We start from the raw sequence: 18,634 nt of genomic DNA, 5'->3' as shown, positions 1-18,634 counted from the left end.
ATGTGTTTGGATTTGCCACCGACCTTGTCTTGTGATTATGGTTATGACAAATTTACATGGATAGGAACACTTACACCACATAAAATCTAAGTGTCATAAGTTTTCTCTCTGATTCATGAAAATGATGGTGAGGAAACTCCTTCACAAAGTAGATTTTAAGTAGATAGCAATTGTGATATTTGCATTCTCAAAGTCATTAGTGGAGCGCGTGTGGTTAACCGGCACACTAGCATGGACTTGTGAGAATGGCAGAAGGTCTAAACATTAAGATTACGGCATCCCTCTGCATAATTGTTTAGACAAACATGTGAGCTATCTAAGGAAAGGTGTATGATTTTGATAAAGTCTTATCAAAGTATCTCGTATCATAAATAAAAACTTTGGTAAGAAAGTCAATAAAGTATTGTTTTTTTTTCTAGAAGTCCAGCTGATTTCTGAGTACATGTCAAAGCTAGTGGGAGCATAAGTTTTATGCTAGTAAGATAATAATCATTATGCTAGTGGGAGCATGATGATTATGTTGCAAGTTAGTAATGTTAATTATAGAAAACAAAAGTTTCAATTCACTTTGAAAAGTTGTTTTCCTATAATTAAGGGAGAGGATTTTATACTTCATTCCAATTCTACAAGCTTAGATTGAGATTTTAATCAACTTTAGTCAAGGATATATATATATATATATATATATATATATATATATATATATATATATATATATATATATATATATATATATATATGAATGTTATGTTGGAATGGTTCAACATACGGAAATTCTATATATGTTGCGTTCTCAAAATTCGATTATGATTACGACATACATATTCATAGTTTGAATTGTGAGAACATGGCAAATAAAAATTTTATAGCATGAATCATGTCCCATATGCTTTGGGTATAGGTTTGATTACATGTGCTATAATATTTATCCATTCTAAATTTTCCAAATGCCTAGGACATTAGGGGGGAAAAGGAATAGAACTGGTTATGACTAAAATGATTAAGCAATTGTCGAGGACAATCTGAGCTTTAACAAATATTGATTGCTCATGGACAATTGGAAGTACATGGTTAGGACCATATTGACATGTTCTGAAAAGAGACAACTCTTGTTCAGAAGTGATAGTCAAAATGGTAATGTGGAATTGTTTCCATAGGTGGGAGTTATTCTTTGAATCTATGTAAGATTAGAAAACTTAATGCAAAGAAGGATGTTCAAAGGAATGTACTTTGAATTTAAGATTTCATTTCCATGGGATTACTTTCCATTGGAATACTCTGTAATGTCTGTTGCCAAGTCTTTGTGACTTTGTACATAGTCATTACAAGGGGATCATTGCATATAAGTTTAGAATCTAATAGATTATAGTAAATAGCAAGAGTTTGGTATGTTTACATTTACAATAAGGATTGTAATTATGAAATAAGCATCCTTGAAATGTTGTCAATCGACCTGTTTCACAAAGAGAGGACCATATGTAAGTAGGGGTGTGCAAAATAACCGTGAAACCGAAAAACCGAGCCGATCCGGTCGATCCATAACCGAAAAAAACCGAAACCGAAAAAAATCGGGTACATGCGGGTCGGTTACGGTTTGGATATTCAAATACCCGTGGATACCCGAACCGAACCGTATTATATTATTTTTATTATGTAATGTAAATATTATAGGCTCCAGCGTACAATCCAATTCACATATTTTTGTTACAGACAAATATTTTTTACAGCCCAAATGACAAAAGGCCCAAATGGTTTACTCATTCTTTGATTTCTCTGGCTTAGCCCTTAGGAGTTACCGAGAGTCCGAGAGTTAGGGGTTTAGGTCAAACTTCAAACAACGACACTACGACAGCCATCATCGACCATCATCGATCGTCCGACTCACAGAGACACAGACTCACACCCGCTCACCGCTCGCCGCTCACCGGAATTCCGCCAACCATCGACCCATCGTTCTCGCCATTGGAAATTTGGAATGCAGCAACGTCGTTCATCTTACAGGAAGGGCAGCAACGTCTACTTCACCGTTCTCTGATTCTCTGTACTCGGTAATTCACTAATTTGGTATCTCCTTTCCCCGATTCTCTATAGTCTGTATAGTCGCAACTCACCAACTCGGTAATTTGATTATTCTCCTTCTTAGCAATGTCGACTTTCTCCTTCTAAATTCTAATGTTTTTTTTCTTTCACAATGTATGTCATCTGTTCAATGTGATATAGGATATCTGTTAAATGTGCTTATACCAATGTATGTCATTTGTTCAATGTGTACTGTGTTTATATCAAATTATCAATTTATGGCATGCCTGTATGGATGTATGTACAGTAGTCACAGACTCACAGTATGGTACTTGGTATCTATCTATCTATCTGATTACAACTTTAGATTGTATATTTATATCAATATCAACTCACGTAATGAAGTATGAAGGTTCTTCTTGATGAATTAGTTATGAATATTGAATATATACTTTGAATTCTTTATTCAAATCAATGTGTTGTTGACAGAAAGGAAAACTTTTGGTTCTGAATGTTGTAAAATAGGCTGAAGAAATGCTTGTTAATAACCTGTTAAGTAACTTATTATCTTCACTTAAGTTTCATGGTGATTTTTTTCTTCAATATTAAACTTTCTTACTTTTTTATATGTTTTTTTAGAAAGAATGGCTGAAATGGAGGTTGATGGTGATTCTTTACCAACACAACAATCTGGAAGTTCAAATACAAGTGTAAATCCTTCACCTACAACAGAAACTTCTAACTCTAGGAAAGTGGATGAAGGGAAAAAGACCGAAAAAAGAAAGCAAAAGGCGGATACTTCTGAAGCATGGCAACATTTTACTAGAGATCCTGATGATCCTAATTACTCCGTTTGTAATCATTGTACCAGACGACTGCATTGTCCTAGTAAGAATGGAACTAGTTCTATGCGGAATCATACAGCACGTTGCACTAAAAACCCTGATAACATCGACAAAAAACAAAAATTGTTGATGTTTCAAAACCAAGCTTCTAAACAAGAAAACGGAGAAAGTGTTTCTACATTTGTCCCTTGGAAATTTGACCAAGCCAAGTGTAGATATCTGTGTGCTAGAATGATCATTATTGACGAATTACCATTCAAGACTGTCGAACATGAAGGGTTTCGTGACCTATTGAACATGTTGCAACCACAATTTCAAATCCCTTCAAGAACCGCTATTACCAATGATTGTTTGGAGATATATAAGTCAGAAGCGGAAAAGTTGAAGAAGTATTTTGCTAAGAACAGACAACGCGTTTCTTTAACAACCGATCTCTGGACTTCTAGGCAAAATCTTAGTTACATGTATTTGACAGCTCATTTTATCGATAAAGACTGGACCATTCACAAAAGAATAATAAACTTTTGTCCTGTTTCTGGTCATTCTGGTGAGATAATTGGAAAATATGTGGAGAAGAACTTACTTGATTGGGGACTAGACAAGGTTTTCACAGTTACAGTTGACAGCGCTAGTTTAAATGATCTTTGTATTCGATACCTAAAAAGAAGATTGAATGCATGGAAGCATAGTGTGTTGGATAGTCAACATTTGCATATGAGATGTTGTGCCCACATCTTAAGTCTTGTTGTCAAAGAAGGTTTAAAAGATGTAGACACAAGTATTGCCCGAATTCGATCAGCTGTGAAATATGTGGGTCTTCTCCGGCTAGGCTTCAACGCTTTAAGGGATGTGTTGAGAAAATGAAAATTGAGAGTAAAAGCCTTGTTTCTCTTGATGTTGAAACAAGGTGGAATTCAACATACTTGATGCTAGAAAGTGTTATCAAGTTTCAAGATGCTTTTGATTTATTGGAGGAGCAAGATAGTAAGTATAGGTCCGAGCTTTTATCATTGAAGGGGTTGCCCAATGAAGAAGATTGGGAGCATGTTAGGTGTATGTTACCTTTCTTGAGAGGTTTTTATACATCTACTTTGCATATTTCTGGCTCCTTGTATGTAACTAGAAACAATTACTTTCATGAAGTCTTTGGCATTGGAGCAATGATTAAAAAAAAGATGATAACAAGTGATGATGGTTTTAAAAAGATGGCTACTAAAATGAAGGAGAAATATGATAAGTATTGGAGCAATTCATCAAACATAAATGTGCTTTTATTTATTGCTCCAATTCTTGATCCACGATACAAGTTAGGTTATGTTTCCTTCATTATTAGCCAAACTTATGATGAAGAAAAAGCCAAAAATTTGTGTGATCAAGTAGAAAAAGTATTGCGAGATTTGTATGCTCATTACTCGCATGAAGTTGGAGTTATTAATGAAAATTCGACAAGTAGTTCCGAAAAAGTTGATGAAGAGATTGTTATTGATGTTGATGATGATCCGACAACTTTCTTGAACAACCAATATAAAAGATTGTTGGAAGAGAACTCAAGTGGTACAGGTAATTTACAAGTTGTCATTATTTTATTTTTGTTATTTATACTTATATAATTGATTTATTTATTGTAATATTTTTTGATAATTAATTTACTATAGCTGCAAAATGTGAGTTGGATTGGTATTTGGGCGAGCAATGTGAGTCTTTGGATAACAAGTTCGATATACTTAGTTGGTGGAAGAAAAATCAAGTAAGGTTTCCGGTCATCGCGGCAATTGCTAGGGATGTTTTGGCAATTCCCGCCTCAACTGTAGCTTCAGAATCTTCATTTAGTACCGGGAGACGCGTTCTTGATGCATTTTGTAGCTCATTGACCCCCAAAACGGTGGAAGCATTGATATGTTGTCAAAATTGGCTTAGGTCCAAAAACGTTCCTATTGATATAGAGGAAAGTTTTGAAGCTCTTGAAAACTATGAAGCCGGTATGACTTTGTTCTTTTAAGTTTTGTAGTTTCATGTTTTATTAAATCTAATGTATAATTTTCATTGTTTCAGAAGTGAAAGACTTGCCTCAAGCTATATCCGCCCTTACTGTGGATGATTAAAGTTTTAAGATGGTAAACTTTTGTAGTTAATTGTTTTTTTGTGCTTTAAAGTGTTGTTTATATGCATTTTTTGTGCAGTTTTTTTAACGTATTTTATTGTTGCTTTCTACACATTTGGTAGCTGTTTTGTGTGGTTTTTAAGCTAATTTGTGCAGTTTTTTTGTGTTGTTTTTTAATGTTGTTTTGTGCAGTTTTTTGATGCAGTTTTGTATAGTTTTTCAATGTTGTTTTATGCAGTTTTTTGGTGTTGTTTTGTGCAGATTTTGGTGCTGTTTTGTGCAGTCTTTGTGATGTTTTTTTTTGCTATTTGTACTAAATGTTGTTTTTTTTCTTTTGCAGGTTTGGTGTTGATTTTGAGATGATTTGCTCCTGTTTTTTTGTTTTGTTGAAGGGATTATGGATGTTTTGTGTGTTATCAAACTAGTGTTAAACACTTTTAAAATCTCTTGTTGAATTATATTATTTTGGATGACTTTGTTTTGAATGGATATTGGATATTTTACAATTCACTTGAATGTAGCTTTTTTTTTTGATTAATTTTGTTTTTTTTACACTTACTTATTTACTAGGTAACCGTGAACCGAACCGTGGTTACCCGCCTTCACACGGTTCGGTTCGGTTCGGGTTTTTGTATAATGCGGTTCGGTTTCGGTTAGTGCAAATAAGATACCCGCCCCGTGGTCACGGTTCATAATTTCATTACTATCCGAGCCGAACCGCCCCGTGAACACCCCTATATGTAAGCATAGTGTGCATACTTGGAGTATGGCATAGCTATTGTTTAGATAAACATATTGTGCATGCTTGGAGCATGGCATCACTATTGTTTTAATTCAAGTATTAAGTAATTAATCGAAACATGAATAATGAGTAATCTATATGGTGCTTAGATAAAAGATGTTTTATTTACACTCAAAGTGTTGAGGCCATACATGATTAGTAATATTTTTGTGTTTCACTTTGCATGTTTTGACTTCCAGAATAACTAGGTCATTCTTCCCGAATGACTAAGTTATTCAAACCATCCACAGTCGGTCATATGTTGGAAGTAGATATGAATCAAGACTGTCATGAATTTTGCTTGTAAGATTTGTCTAATGTGCATTAGACATAGACAAATTCATAACTTCTTCATTCGAAGTCCGTTTTTGTCTGTCTTTTTACCATTGTACTACTATTAACAATACCTTTGATTATCGTTTAATTTGTATCGGCTAAAAATCACTCGAACTCTATTTCTAGTTTCGGGCTGTGTACTGCTATGCCGAATCTTAGAAAAATCTACGAAGTCAGATTTGGACGTTCTTTTTATGAAAATTATCGGTTTAACGAATACTACGTCTTTCATTTAGATCACTAAAGCTAAAAACTATCTTATATCATAAACTCACTTTTTACGTCATATGGCGTCGTGTCGGTTCTGTCACGAAGCTTCAATAAGTCATAACTTATTCGTTATAACCCGAATTTCAGTGAGGTTTTCGCCTAAATGTTTCTAACGAGATAATTTACAACTTTTAATAACATTATTCTTACTTATTTCCAACTTAAATTTTACATTTTCATTAATTTCGATATTTGACTTTTGATTGGAATCTCATAAGACTTCCAATACTTCCCGAATGAATCTAAACATAGTTTTACTTCAATTCTCATAAAACTATCTTTTTAGAACTCAATGCTAAAAACCATATATTATTTAATAATATTAATTTTAAAACTAACAAAACACGATAACTGAATGTGTATGTTACACTAAGAGCAACACAGATATTGTTCTTAGTGGGCTTGTAAAACAAGTATCCAAAAGAATCTTTACGATAAACAATGAACTAACAACTTTCAGATTAGGGTTCAAGTTTGTCTAGGGCTTCTCAATAAACGAAAGCATCACAACCCTATAACTTGATTCATGCAAGAAAGCGATGAGTTCTTTTCCATATTTTGAATGGTGTTTTCTCAAACTTCTTAGTTGGTACGAGGTTTAGAATATAAGCGGCCGTTTATAGAGCATAACCCAGGACACTAATTGGAAGTATAGCACGAGTCATCATAGAACAAACCATGTCAAGAAAGGTTTGATTTCTCCTTTTATACACACCATTATGTTGTGGTGTTCTTGGTGGAGCTAGTTGTGACACTATCCTACGGATTCTATGATGGTCGTAAAAGTCATCACTAGGATACTCTCTATCCCTATCAAAACGAAGTATCTAGATTTTCTTGCCCAGTTTATTCTCTACTTCACTTTAGAATTTCATGAACACTTTAAATGTCTCAGACTTATGTTTAATCAAATAAACATATCCATATCTGCTGAAACTATCAGTAAACATGACAAAGTATCTTTCACAATGTCTGGTGATATGTTTGAACAAGCCATATACATCCGAATATATGATGTCCAACAGATCTGTCCCTCTCTCATAGTGAAATGTGAAAGGAGACTTTATCATCTTCCTAAGTAAGCAAGATTCAAAATATCCATTCAACTCTAGGTTAAATGGTTCCAAGATTCCATCCGACTAGAGCTTGGGGATTCTCTTCTTGTGTATATGGCCAAGAGAACAATGCCATAGACATAATTTATCCTAAGTAAATTAGCCAAAATTTAAGATTATGTTATTGTTTCTACTTACACCAATCATAGATTCATATATGTCATTGTAACGATTAGCTTTAAAATAAATAGCATTGTCTTTGTAAACCAAAATAGAAGCATCACTATTATAAAATCCAAAAGTAAAACCATCCAACCCGAATGCATAAAATGAAATAATGTTTGTTGCCATGTACGGCGAATAGCAACAATCTTTTACAACAACTAAAAAACTAGAAAGAAATGACAGCTTGTAATCTCCAATATTGGTAACAACCACTCTAATCTTGTTCCCCATGATCAAGGCAAGCTCTCCATGCCTTAGCTTCCTACTTCATCTTAGTCCCTAAAGTGACACCACCCTTGGCCTTGTTCTTCTTAAGATCCTCCAGATATTTAGGGAAGCTACATTTCTAATGGACCTTCTCTTGGCAATAATAGCCAATGGCTTCTTTAGGGTAATTCATTAGAGGTATGTCAGAAACTGTTGGATTAGTGTCTAAGTCCATAACTATAATTGGTATATACTTGACCCCACCCGGCATGGTCCATTTGGGTTGCATGGCATCAGAACATTTGGGTAGACCTTTTAATGAGAAGAAGATATTTGTGACATATTAATATATTATAAGTTCTAATATATTGATATGAAATCATATTATTTAATTAGTATTGATCAAGAATTAATTTGGAATTAATTTAGTGATTAAAAAGAGACTAATTAAATATATGGGGATTGATTGTGTAAATCATTGATTATTATATATGTGGGCTTATGATCCATGATTCCTTATGTTCGGTTTAACGCATATGGTGGCCCATGGATACTCCATGGAGGTTAAAACCCATGGAGCATAAGGAATGGGTAAAGTCATAGGTTACATAGTGTAACCCTAATGTGCACACTATATAAAGACCCCATTGGTTGGTGAAACTGGCACTAGTGCATAACATATAGGGCGAGCCGATTTCATAGATTGATAAGAACTCATATCTTCTCTCATGGTTATTCCAAATGTTCATGGTGTTGTGTGAACCATTTGAGGTGTCACATTTGGGGTACTAGGCTCTTGAGCTCCATGGAATCAAGCACCAACAAAGTGGTATGTAATTCTACTAGTTTTATATTACTTGTACTTCATAATATGCTAGTTAGGATAATACTTGGAAAATTGATATTTGCATGTATAATAGAGAAAACATGGATCCAAGGTATTTAGGGTTGTATGTACACCATAGGAGTGTTAGAATGCTCAAAACCCAATATAAACATCCTTCTTAGGGTTAGGATTACCAACTTTTCCTTTCCCTTTTACATTAACATTAGGATGATAGGTCGTATTTCTCTTCACACCACCTTCCCTAATAGCCAGAACAATAGTGGTTGAAATTATGTTCCTATGTTGAATAATGCTTTCCTCATATATCTTGAGCATCCCATGAAGCTCCATAATAATCTTCTCAAAACCATTCATATAATAGTTAATAGTGAACTACTTGCACGCACTAGTCAGAGAGTTAAGAATGACATCAATATATAATTCTTGAGTAAATAGGAAGCCAAAATGCTCAAGTCTGTCAAAGTACCCTTTTAGTTTTGACACATGGGCACTCATAGAAACACCATCCTATTTCTTGCATCCTATAATAGATTGCATCACCTTGAATCTATTAGTTCGAGCATGCTCTTGAAACATGTCCATGAGCTGCTCGTTTATGTGGTGCACCCCAAGGTACTTACAACTCTTTTGGAGATTAGAATACATGTCAGCAACATTAGACATGAGACTTCAATCGAGTGATAGTGATGTTTTTCATGTTTGGCTACTTCTTCTTTAGTAACATCATCAGGAAGCTCATCTTCAAGATACTCATCCAAGACATACTCCTTCTTTTCGTACCTCAAAGTGATCCTTAGGTAATAAATCCCATCTAGGTAGTTTGGACTATTGAGCTTGTCTTGCGAGAGGAGTTGGAGTAGAGAAGTTTGATGAAGTGGTTGGTGCAGGAGGAGGAAGAATCATTTTATTATAATTACCAAATAACAAATTATGAATCAAAAGGCTAGGATCCGTATTTGGCTTCACAATGTAAAGTGGATTAGCCGAAAATTACAAACTGTAGTTATTTAGGTGGACAAACAATTGTCAATCTCAATATACATGAGATCCCAAGAGAAATAAGATTTATTGACTTATATTAATACGTTGTTAATCTCTTATAATGCTCATTTAGCATTCATGACTAGATTAGCCAAGCATCATGAATCCAAATGGTGAATTGACCATGAGAAGTTACGAAGAGATTCGACTCGAGTAACACTTCAAAATCATGATCACCATATACCTTTCTTTGACTATGTTCTTCTTTTGACGAGTCGATAAACCATACACGCTAACGTCAACAAGAACATAATACAAGGCTTAATTTCCATGGGAAGCGTAAGATTAACAGTATGTATATAAAATGTTTTATTAATATAGAATTAATACTTTTAAATTTGCACAAGTGTCCTATCAAACCCTTTCAGTAACTCCACTTCAAACACAAGAACGATGAGGGTGGTGATTAATGAAGCCACTTAAAAGCCGACCTCATTAGGAGTCAAAGAGAGCTACCTTAAACATCCTTTATAGCAATAAAGTGGATGAGCCTAGTAGAGGTAAGACTAACAATGCATATTACGAAATATGTGAGAACATAATGTTTATTTTAGTGTTATATATATATATATATATATATATATATATATATAGATATAGATATAGATATACATACACACACACACACTTGTGGATAAAATGTCTTTTAACTCTATTGACTAAAAAGTCAACAATAAATTATAAGAGTTCTAATCTTTTGTCTTTCAATTAATCTTATAATTAAATCAAATGTAACTTTATCTTTTTTTTTCAAAAAAGGCTAGTTTGTATGTGATTAAAAATGAAAAACATGAGCAACCAAAAATAAAATCGAATTTAGAAGAATCTAGAACTTTAGGTTCTCAATTGCAAACCACGCCCTGGTCAAGAGGTGACCACAACATCGCATTGAAATTAGTCATGATCCATGTAGATACCACAACGTGGTGAAAGACTAAGTACGTCGTGGCGAAGAGGCAAGATGACAAAAATTGTTGTTTTAAAGCATAAACAAATTCAATATCAATCAAGGCAGATTTTTATACATTTAAAATGATTTAAAACCATAAAACCTTCACATAAAAACCCTAACATATTCAAAGGACAAAGTCTAAGTGCAATAGACTTGAGTTAACCAAGCTATGATACCATAGATGGGCTTCCAGCCTCATTAGATCAAACAAATGGCAGCGGAAAACAGAAACAAATCTGATATAAACTCGAAGGAATAGAGCTAAACTCAACTAATCTATGCAACTTATAGAACTCAAATGATATAATACATACCTTAGATTTCTTTGTGGGTTTCTTTTGGCGAGCCAGTCAATTGGACTAGAGAACCCAAATGAGAGTTTATCTTCTGAAATCGCACCCAAGAGACAAACAAGAAACAAATCCAAGCAACCCTCTAACAATGAGCTTCAAACAGAATCGAAATCTTGATTTTCTTCGACCACGACATGGAGATGAATAGGCCACGACGTGGGATCGACAATTTGAGATTCTTTAGGGTTTTGAGGAATTCAGAATTTTGACAACTGAGAGGTAATTTCACAAGTATCAAAACTGAATTTGGAGTCCTCTATTTATAAGGAGATGATTTGAAACTCTAGAGATAATTATCAAATATAATAATAATTATCTAATGAATTCAAAGCGTTCTGGAATATTCATATTCCATTTATTTATTATTAATTAATTAAACTATTAATTAGTTAACAAAATAAGTCTCTAAATAAATATCTTTTCAGATCTACTTCATTTTGTTATTCGTATAACCCAAAAAGACACTATTATTTATAGTAATATTACCGGCTTATGTGATAACTATGGACACTAATCTTCATCCAGATTGCCTTGAGAAGATGTTACTTTTTGAGATATTAATGTGGACAACTTTCATTGATTTGCTTATACCACTCTGGAATGATGAACAACCTGAAAATATTGGGAAGCCATTAAATAAAACCATGATTTTCCAAAAGGAGAATTTTTTTTAGGGAAAGTAAGTACAGATTTATATAAGAATTCAATTTAACCAAGATGTTTACCAGCTAAGATTATATATATATATATATATATATATATATATATATATATATATATATATATATATATATATATATATATATATATATATATATATATATAAGTCACATCTGTTTCTTTTTTGTCGGTAAGTATGAAACATGGAACACCAGAAAAACAGGTCGATTAGTTAAAATTGAAAAAATAAAATAAAACAAAATAGAAACTTAATGAGTTAATTGAAAATTAAAAAAAAAAAAAAACACAAAACAAAATATCAAAATCCAAATTTTATATAAAGTTTGCGTCTTTTATGTAATTTATCTAATTATTAATTGCTAAAATGGTCATAGGTGTTATAGCAAAAAAATACCGTCGATTTTAAACTAAAATTTTTTTTTATCAATTCGTAATATTAAATTTTAAAAGTTGTTTTAATTTGTATAATGACTTTATTATTATTCCCGCTAAAAATTTGTGAATTCTTTTTTAGAGTGTAAGTGAGTCGAACTACTAGTGAACTACTCGAAATCGACTCGTTAAAAACTCGACTCGAGATCAACTCGTTAAAAGCTCGACTCGAGATCAAATTGTTAAAAACTCAATTCAAGATCGAATTAAACGAGCCTATATATAATATGCATTATTATTTTTTTTATTAAAATAATTTTTTTTTTGAGGAATTAGAGATGTAGGGTATTAGTAAACGAGTTTTTTAAATCAAGCTTATTTGGGTTCATCATACGAAAATCAATTCGATCTTGAGCTAAAACCGAACCTGTATAATTCTTCACGAATACGAGCTGAGTTCGGTGCAATAAAGATCGAATCGAGTCGAGCTCGAGCACGAGCCCCCCATAACTTAAACGTGTCCGAGCCGAGTCTGACCAAACTCAAGCTCGGCTCGGCTCGTTTACATCCTTAATTATTTTGCAATAGAAGGTGTTTTAGCAAAATAAGCTAGCGTAATATGATGGAATTTTTAAAATATGAATAAAATTTACATAAAATATGAAAAATTACATTTTTTTTCTAAAATTTTTAAATTATAAATAATCGTAAAAAATAGTTTTTCATATTAGAACATTTATGCAAAACCATTTAATGCGAACTGAATGGCCGTTTTAATGAACAACGACTAAATGTAGAGAATTTATTACGAGGCCTCCCATTTTAATAAATTTGACAATAAACACAATCTTTTATTTGACAAATTAATATTTTATATATATATATATATATATATATATATATATATATATATATATATATATATATATATATAGATAGATAGATAGATAGATAGAGATAGATAGAGAGAGAGAGAGAGAGAGAGAGAGAGAGAGAGAGAGAAAAGGTTCAAATGTATATCGACATATATTCTGCGGACGTCTGGACAGTGATATTCTATGATAATGACTATGAAAATATGGTTTTTGCTAATGTGAATACATTTAACTTTACATAATTATTGTCATTATTATGCATTTTTACTTATTAAATCATCAATAAGGATATTATAGATTTTTTTTGTGATTCTCATTCTGTTATAAAGATGTGAGAATGTGTTATTAACAATCATATTCTGTAATAATTAAAATGAGTGAAAAACGATACGTGAGAACAAAATTGAATAATAATTAATGAGGATGCATGATAATTGTAACGTCTCAAAAACCACGATAAATCCTTTTCATTTTTATATAACATTCCTACGAACCATAAGATAATAGACCAATGTTTTAAAATCAAATCCATAGAATCAGAGTATCAAAAATCTCTCAAAACGTAAATCAGTAGGAGGATGTGTACGATCACGCATTCGCCTTCCCACAATCACCAATGATACCTGAAAAACATCTATTGCTCAGTAACTCATGCATGGATGGATGAGAGTGAGCAAGCTCTCATTTTTATGACTTAACAACCCCAAAAACGTTTGGAAATGATAGTCAAATGGTCTGGAGTAGCTCATACTCATAAAGACCAAAGTAATGGAGACAAAAGCATGAAAATATCAAGAGTAACTAGATCTAACATGAAACATCATCAAGGTATGAACTTTATACCTTCTAGAGATAGATGTTGGCTTGAAAATCTCATATCTACACACCTTGAAGCTTCCCCTCTTGGTTCTACAAGGACCTACCTCCTTCAAAGAGCACTTAAAGCTCTATAAAAGCTCCAAATTTCAAAAATGGCGGCTAGGGATTCATTGGAACGGTATGATGTGATGGAGGCTGGAAATGGGAAGGCTTACAAGAAGTTAGAGCCCTTAAATACGGCTCAAAAAATAGGGTTAGGGTTTTGATCTATAACGGCTACGTCCTGCGTAGCATAACCTACGCACCTACGTAGGTCATTAAACTGGCATTCATCATTCATCATCTATGCCCTGCGTAATCTTCCTACGCCCTACGTAGGGTAAAACCCCCAAATTCTAGTTCAACTTCAAACATACATAACTTCTTCGTTTCAACTTCGTTTTCAACATTCTTTATGTGCACAGAAAGGTATTGATGAGTCTACAACCTCATCTAGTTGCTTTTGACAAAAAATACACTACTAGAAAAATACCCTTTAATGACACGCATTGCGTGTCGTAAAAGCCACAAATGACATGGAAATGCGTGTGAAGGAAGACCCTATCATAAAGGAAGACAACATGCTTTTGCACGTTGTAAACTTACGATGCGTATTTATGACACGCATTACGTGTTGTTGAAGCCTTTATCATAAAGGAAGACAACACGCATCTACATGTCATAACCTTACGAGGCACATTTTTGCGTTTCATAATTTTAAATGTTTTAAAAATTATATATTTTGATAAATTTACTAATTTTCAAATTAAATAACACACTAAAAGTGTCATAATACAACATAAAATACCATAAAGAAGGAAGATAATTCACTGCACTAATATGTCAAATACAAATAATGATTACAATTGTAAGTAATTGTAATACATTATTAATGTTACATAATATTTATTATAGAAAAACAAAACGTGTACAAAATTAAAAGGAACCCATGAGTAAGTTCTCATTTGACAATCTCCATAGCAGCTTTAAGCCTTACAACTTCATGAAGTACAAAACAAATAGGTGTTGTTATTGTTGTTGTTATTGGGATAGAAGAAGAAGTACTGGTATGATTAGAAGTTGATAGAGTTGTTAAAAGGGGCTGCCACACAAATATTATGAAACTTTGATGTATTCTTTTCTGGTGGGAGTTTGTGATTCACTAGAAATGAAGTTGGAATGGGATCAAGAGTCGCGTTAGCCCTAATTCCTGCCATTTCTCTAATTCTAATTTAGTGAAGAAGATTATAAACAAGATTGTAACTATATAAGATCCCTTTGGTTTTACATAAAATACAAAACAAACACTAATTACCTTCCAATATTAGGAGCCCACGCCACAACATATACTTGATCACCTTTATCATCAATGTCTGATACTTTACCAACTGGAATACACTATATGACCTCAATTTTTATACTCCCTAAAAGTACATCAGACTGAATAAATCATCAACAACGCTTAATGTATGATCTCCCTTGGTTTCTGAAATAGAATATTCCATGATCAATTACCACAATAGATTGACCCTATGAAAAAATATCATACAGGTCAAAATATGCAAGAAGTTAATATCTATAACTAATTTTAGTTTCAATCTAATGAATAAAATATATGCGGACAAACAATGTGCTTTTCCAAATTTCGTTAACGAGTAAATTCATAAAAACATAAATGACACTTTTACCCATGTAATTGCAGTCCCACGAGTAAATTCATAAGAGAAAACTGCCCTTTGTAAAAGAATTTCAGCCATGCGACCATAATCTATAGACTTCAAGAGTAGGAATACTAGATTCAGAGCTTCACAAATAAACCATGAAAAAAATAAAATATATTTTTGGTCCTTAAGTTTAGCTACTAATGTCAGTTTTTGTCCCAAAGACATCTGTTTGCAACTTTGGTCCTTATATTAATGTTTCATAAGAAAATCATACAATAAGTAATGACTATAAAGAGATAGATACAAAATCATGAAACATTTGATTAGATGATTGGTAATGAACATACCATATATAAGAAATTTTGAAGAAAGCATCGAAGATAGATGCAGTTTTTTTATATGGAACTATTAGGATTAACATATACAATCTTCACATTCATCATGCAAGCAGCAACATACGAAGCCCATGATGATGATATCATAGTTTTAACATAGAATCAGAGAGGACTTGAGGCCCACAAAAGTTACAATGGCTTTGTAAACTACTAGTCACTCTCTATCTGACCTCTCACCTTCTGTATAAATATACCAAATCAAATGTCATTTACTGCCGGTAATTGAATTCATCATGTACACATTCAGTCAGGAATGCTTTTTTTTTGGAAAACATAATTCCACATTAGAAAACAAGAAGTGAATCCAATAAGTTCATCTGAGCTCGTAATTAAAACCTATGTGGTTTTTGATTATAAAACCCTAAGATCATATATAAAAATAAGTGTAAATATTTCTAGAATCAAGAGGATACTTAAGTTTGTATAACCACAAAGCAACCAGGTCAAGAGATTATAAAAGAAAATAGAAAATCATCTCAAATCCCTAAAAGAATTTTTCCTAAATTGTGTAAGAATCATTCATTGGGCAGCGATTAACATCAAAAGTTTAAACTTGGTTTCGGATTTAGATTTCGATTCAGATTCTAAGTCTCAAACCGTAAACTTCTTACTGGAACGGAAACCAAAAACACTCTTTCCTTGGGTGATAGGAATTGGATTTGACTTTCAGCTTGTGCTTTTTGATTGATTATGTTATTGGATTTCGTTTCATATTATTTTTCTAATTTTGAAATGCCAGTGGATCCTGATAATAGTGGTGGTTGCATTCTATTGATGTAGCAGCATATGCAATGTTCAAATCAATCAAAATCATAATTCAATAACCATATCATCTCAATAACCATATCAAATCAATGGCTTCCCAAGAAGTTTCACCTCTAGATCTCAAAAGAACAAGATAAGCAATTATTAGCAATTCATTTTCATCTTGCAACAGAAAATCAAGAGACTCTTTTGCCTCTTCCTTTGTTAATTTCATTCTATCAATCAACTACACCAAACAAAAATTAAACAATTAAACAGTATATAATCAAAGAAAACATTAAGCCACGAGCAAAACACAAGTTAAATACCTAGGAGAAAGATATTGTTTTGGAAATCAAACCGAGTATGTCTCCATTAAGGTGAGCAACAGAAACTAAAATGTTGAAACTTCCATTAGTATGATATTGAATAAACAATTTCTATTAAGCTGAGATTTCAGAAAAGGAGATGAAGTTGAGGCATCACCATGATGGCATCATCAAGCTGCTCGAGAGCCTTATTGTAGTTGGTAGTGTAAGCTTGGTGATGTTTCTCATGACGAAGTTGCATAATCAATATGCTAATCATCGACTCCAGAGCGTGATAATCATATGACAGATTTGGAAGTGTAAATGTCCAAAGTCGATGAAGCGTAATGTACGGGAGAAATAGAGCTTTCAGTTTCAAATTTTTGTCCACCTAATGTCCGATTTTTCATACAACAACCTGTAAGTTTAGGTATGCTTACCGTGCTTTAAATATTACTTATATTTATGTTTCTAAACATTATTATGAACTTATAATAAGATTTATTATTAATACCGGTCATTTTACTGACCGAACTGCTTGGGGTGATGTCAAGGCTAGATATGTGAGGAGTTTAAAGTGGATTATTCCAATAGTATAATACCAAACGGATCCTACCTCAGATACGATCCTACCTGGTTGTTCCTTATCAACAGTACGTTAGTGTTCTTTTAGGATTATTGAAAATTTTGATAAAAACATTATAACGATTCAACTTTATAAATACGAATGGTTATTAGGGCTTAGTAATATTCGTGTTTAGGTCGTTTTAAAAAAGAATCTGAAGTGTCAGTCAAAGAGTTGGCTTTCATGCAAGTCTTCCGCCTATATCAGATGAGTGCATAGTTACTTTCATTAACATGATTTTAATACAAATTATTTATTAAAAAGTATGAATAATATGTTGAAAGCTTATTTTTGTATTAATTGTTAATTATTTGGAATATTTCTTAAAAGTATATTTGATAACATATATTGTGTGAACAAGATATAGTTAACTATGTGTCCAAATGTTTATATAATATTATTACATGATAATCTTAAAAATAAGTATTATTACTTAAAAGATTAGTGTGTATTAAAATACATAATACTCTATGTTAAAAATATACACTAGCTTATGATAATTTTTTCTAAACAGAGTTAGTATTAAAAGTCAAATTCAAGGATTGTAATCTTGTCTAAATTTGAAACTAATATGTATAGAGAATATTTAGATCCCATTAAGTTGGATAAAAGAATCGTTACATATTGTATTGTGATAGTATGGAATAAACGGGAAAATATTTTGGAAATCGATTATAAGCATTATAGTCTTACATAGTAACAAAATAAGATTTATAAATGATGCTTAGTTCAAGTCAAATCAAATGAGTGTTTATTTACATCATGTATTCTAAAAGTATTACATAAATAGGAAATTGTGTTGATTACAGGCTTTGTATTCTTGTCTAGTTATACACTAAGACTTAAAAGAGATGCTTAGTTCAATCAAATTTGGATATTGGGTAGCATCATATTAAGGGTGTCGATGTACGGTTTATGTACCAAGTACGATATAATATTCCTTTGGATAGCTAGATCTGGTGGGTCCGATTAGGCAACTACAACAATATGTCTAGTCATCTAACAGGGTAGGATGGGAACACTTTACATTCTAGATACTCTTGTGAATAACGTTTCTAGTGTGGATTTATAACCCACATA

The 18,634-nt window shown here is 32.5% G+C and overlaps 1 protein-coding gene across 1 annotated transcript; it reads left to right on the top strand.

Moving 5' to 3' along the window:
- The first annotated feature begins 3,724 nt into the window (after nucleotides 1-3,724).
- Nucleotides 3,725-5,390, top strand: LOC111898661 (zinc finger BED domain-containing protein RICESLEEPER 2-like). Its single transcript, XM_023894556.2, has 5 exons — nucleotides 3,725-4,424; nucleotides 4,520-4,843; nucleotides 4,917-4,954; nucleotides 5,158-5,210; nucleotides 5,306-5,390. The coding sequence occupies exons 1-5, from the start codon at nucleotides 3,725-3,727 to the stop codon at nucleotides 5,388-5,390; spliced, it is 1,200 nt and encodes a 399-aa protein (XP_023750324.2).
- The last annotated feature ends 13,244 nt before the right edge of the window (nucleotides 5,391-18,634 follow it).

Source organism: Lactuca sativa, chromosome 2 (assembly GCF_002870075.4).
Source record: "Lactuca sativa cultivar Salinas chromosome 2, Lsat_Salinas_v11, whole genome shotgun sequence".
Lineage (NCBI taxonomy): Eukaryota > Viridiplantae > Streptophyta > Magnoliopsida > Asterales > Asteraceae > Lactuca > Lactuca sativa.
Note: the sequence above shows the minus strand (reverse complement) of the source record. Positions and strands in the feature narration are given on the sequence as shown.

Bases quoted from the DNA above. Each gene is read 5' to 3' on its own strand.
- LOC111898661 (XM_023894556.2), top strand. From the start codon at position 3,725: ATGAAAATTGAGAGTAAAAGCCTTGTTTCTCTTGATGTTGAAACAAGG. The intron at 4,844-4,916 runs GTATGACTTTGT...TCATTGTTTCAG, and splicing joins TCTTGAAAACTATGAAGCCG to AAGTGAAAGACTTGCCTCAA. The intron at 5,211-5,305 runs GTGTTGTTTTGT...TTTCTTTTGCAG, and splicing joins TTGTTTTATGCAGTTTTTTG to GTTTGGTGTTGATTTTGAGA.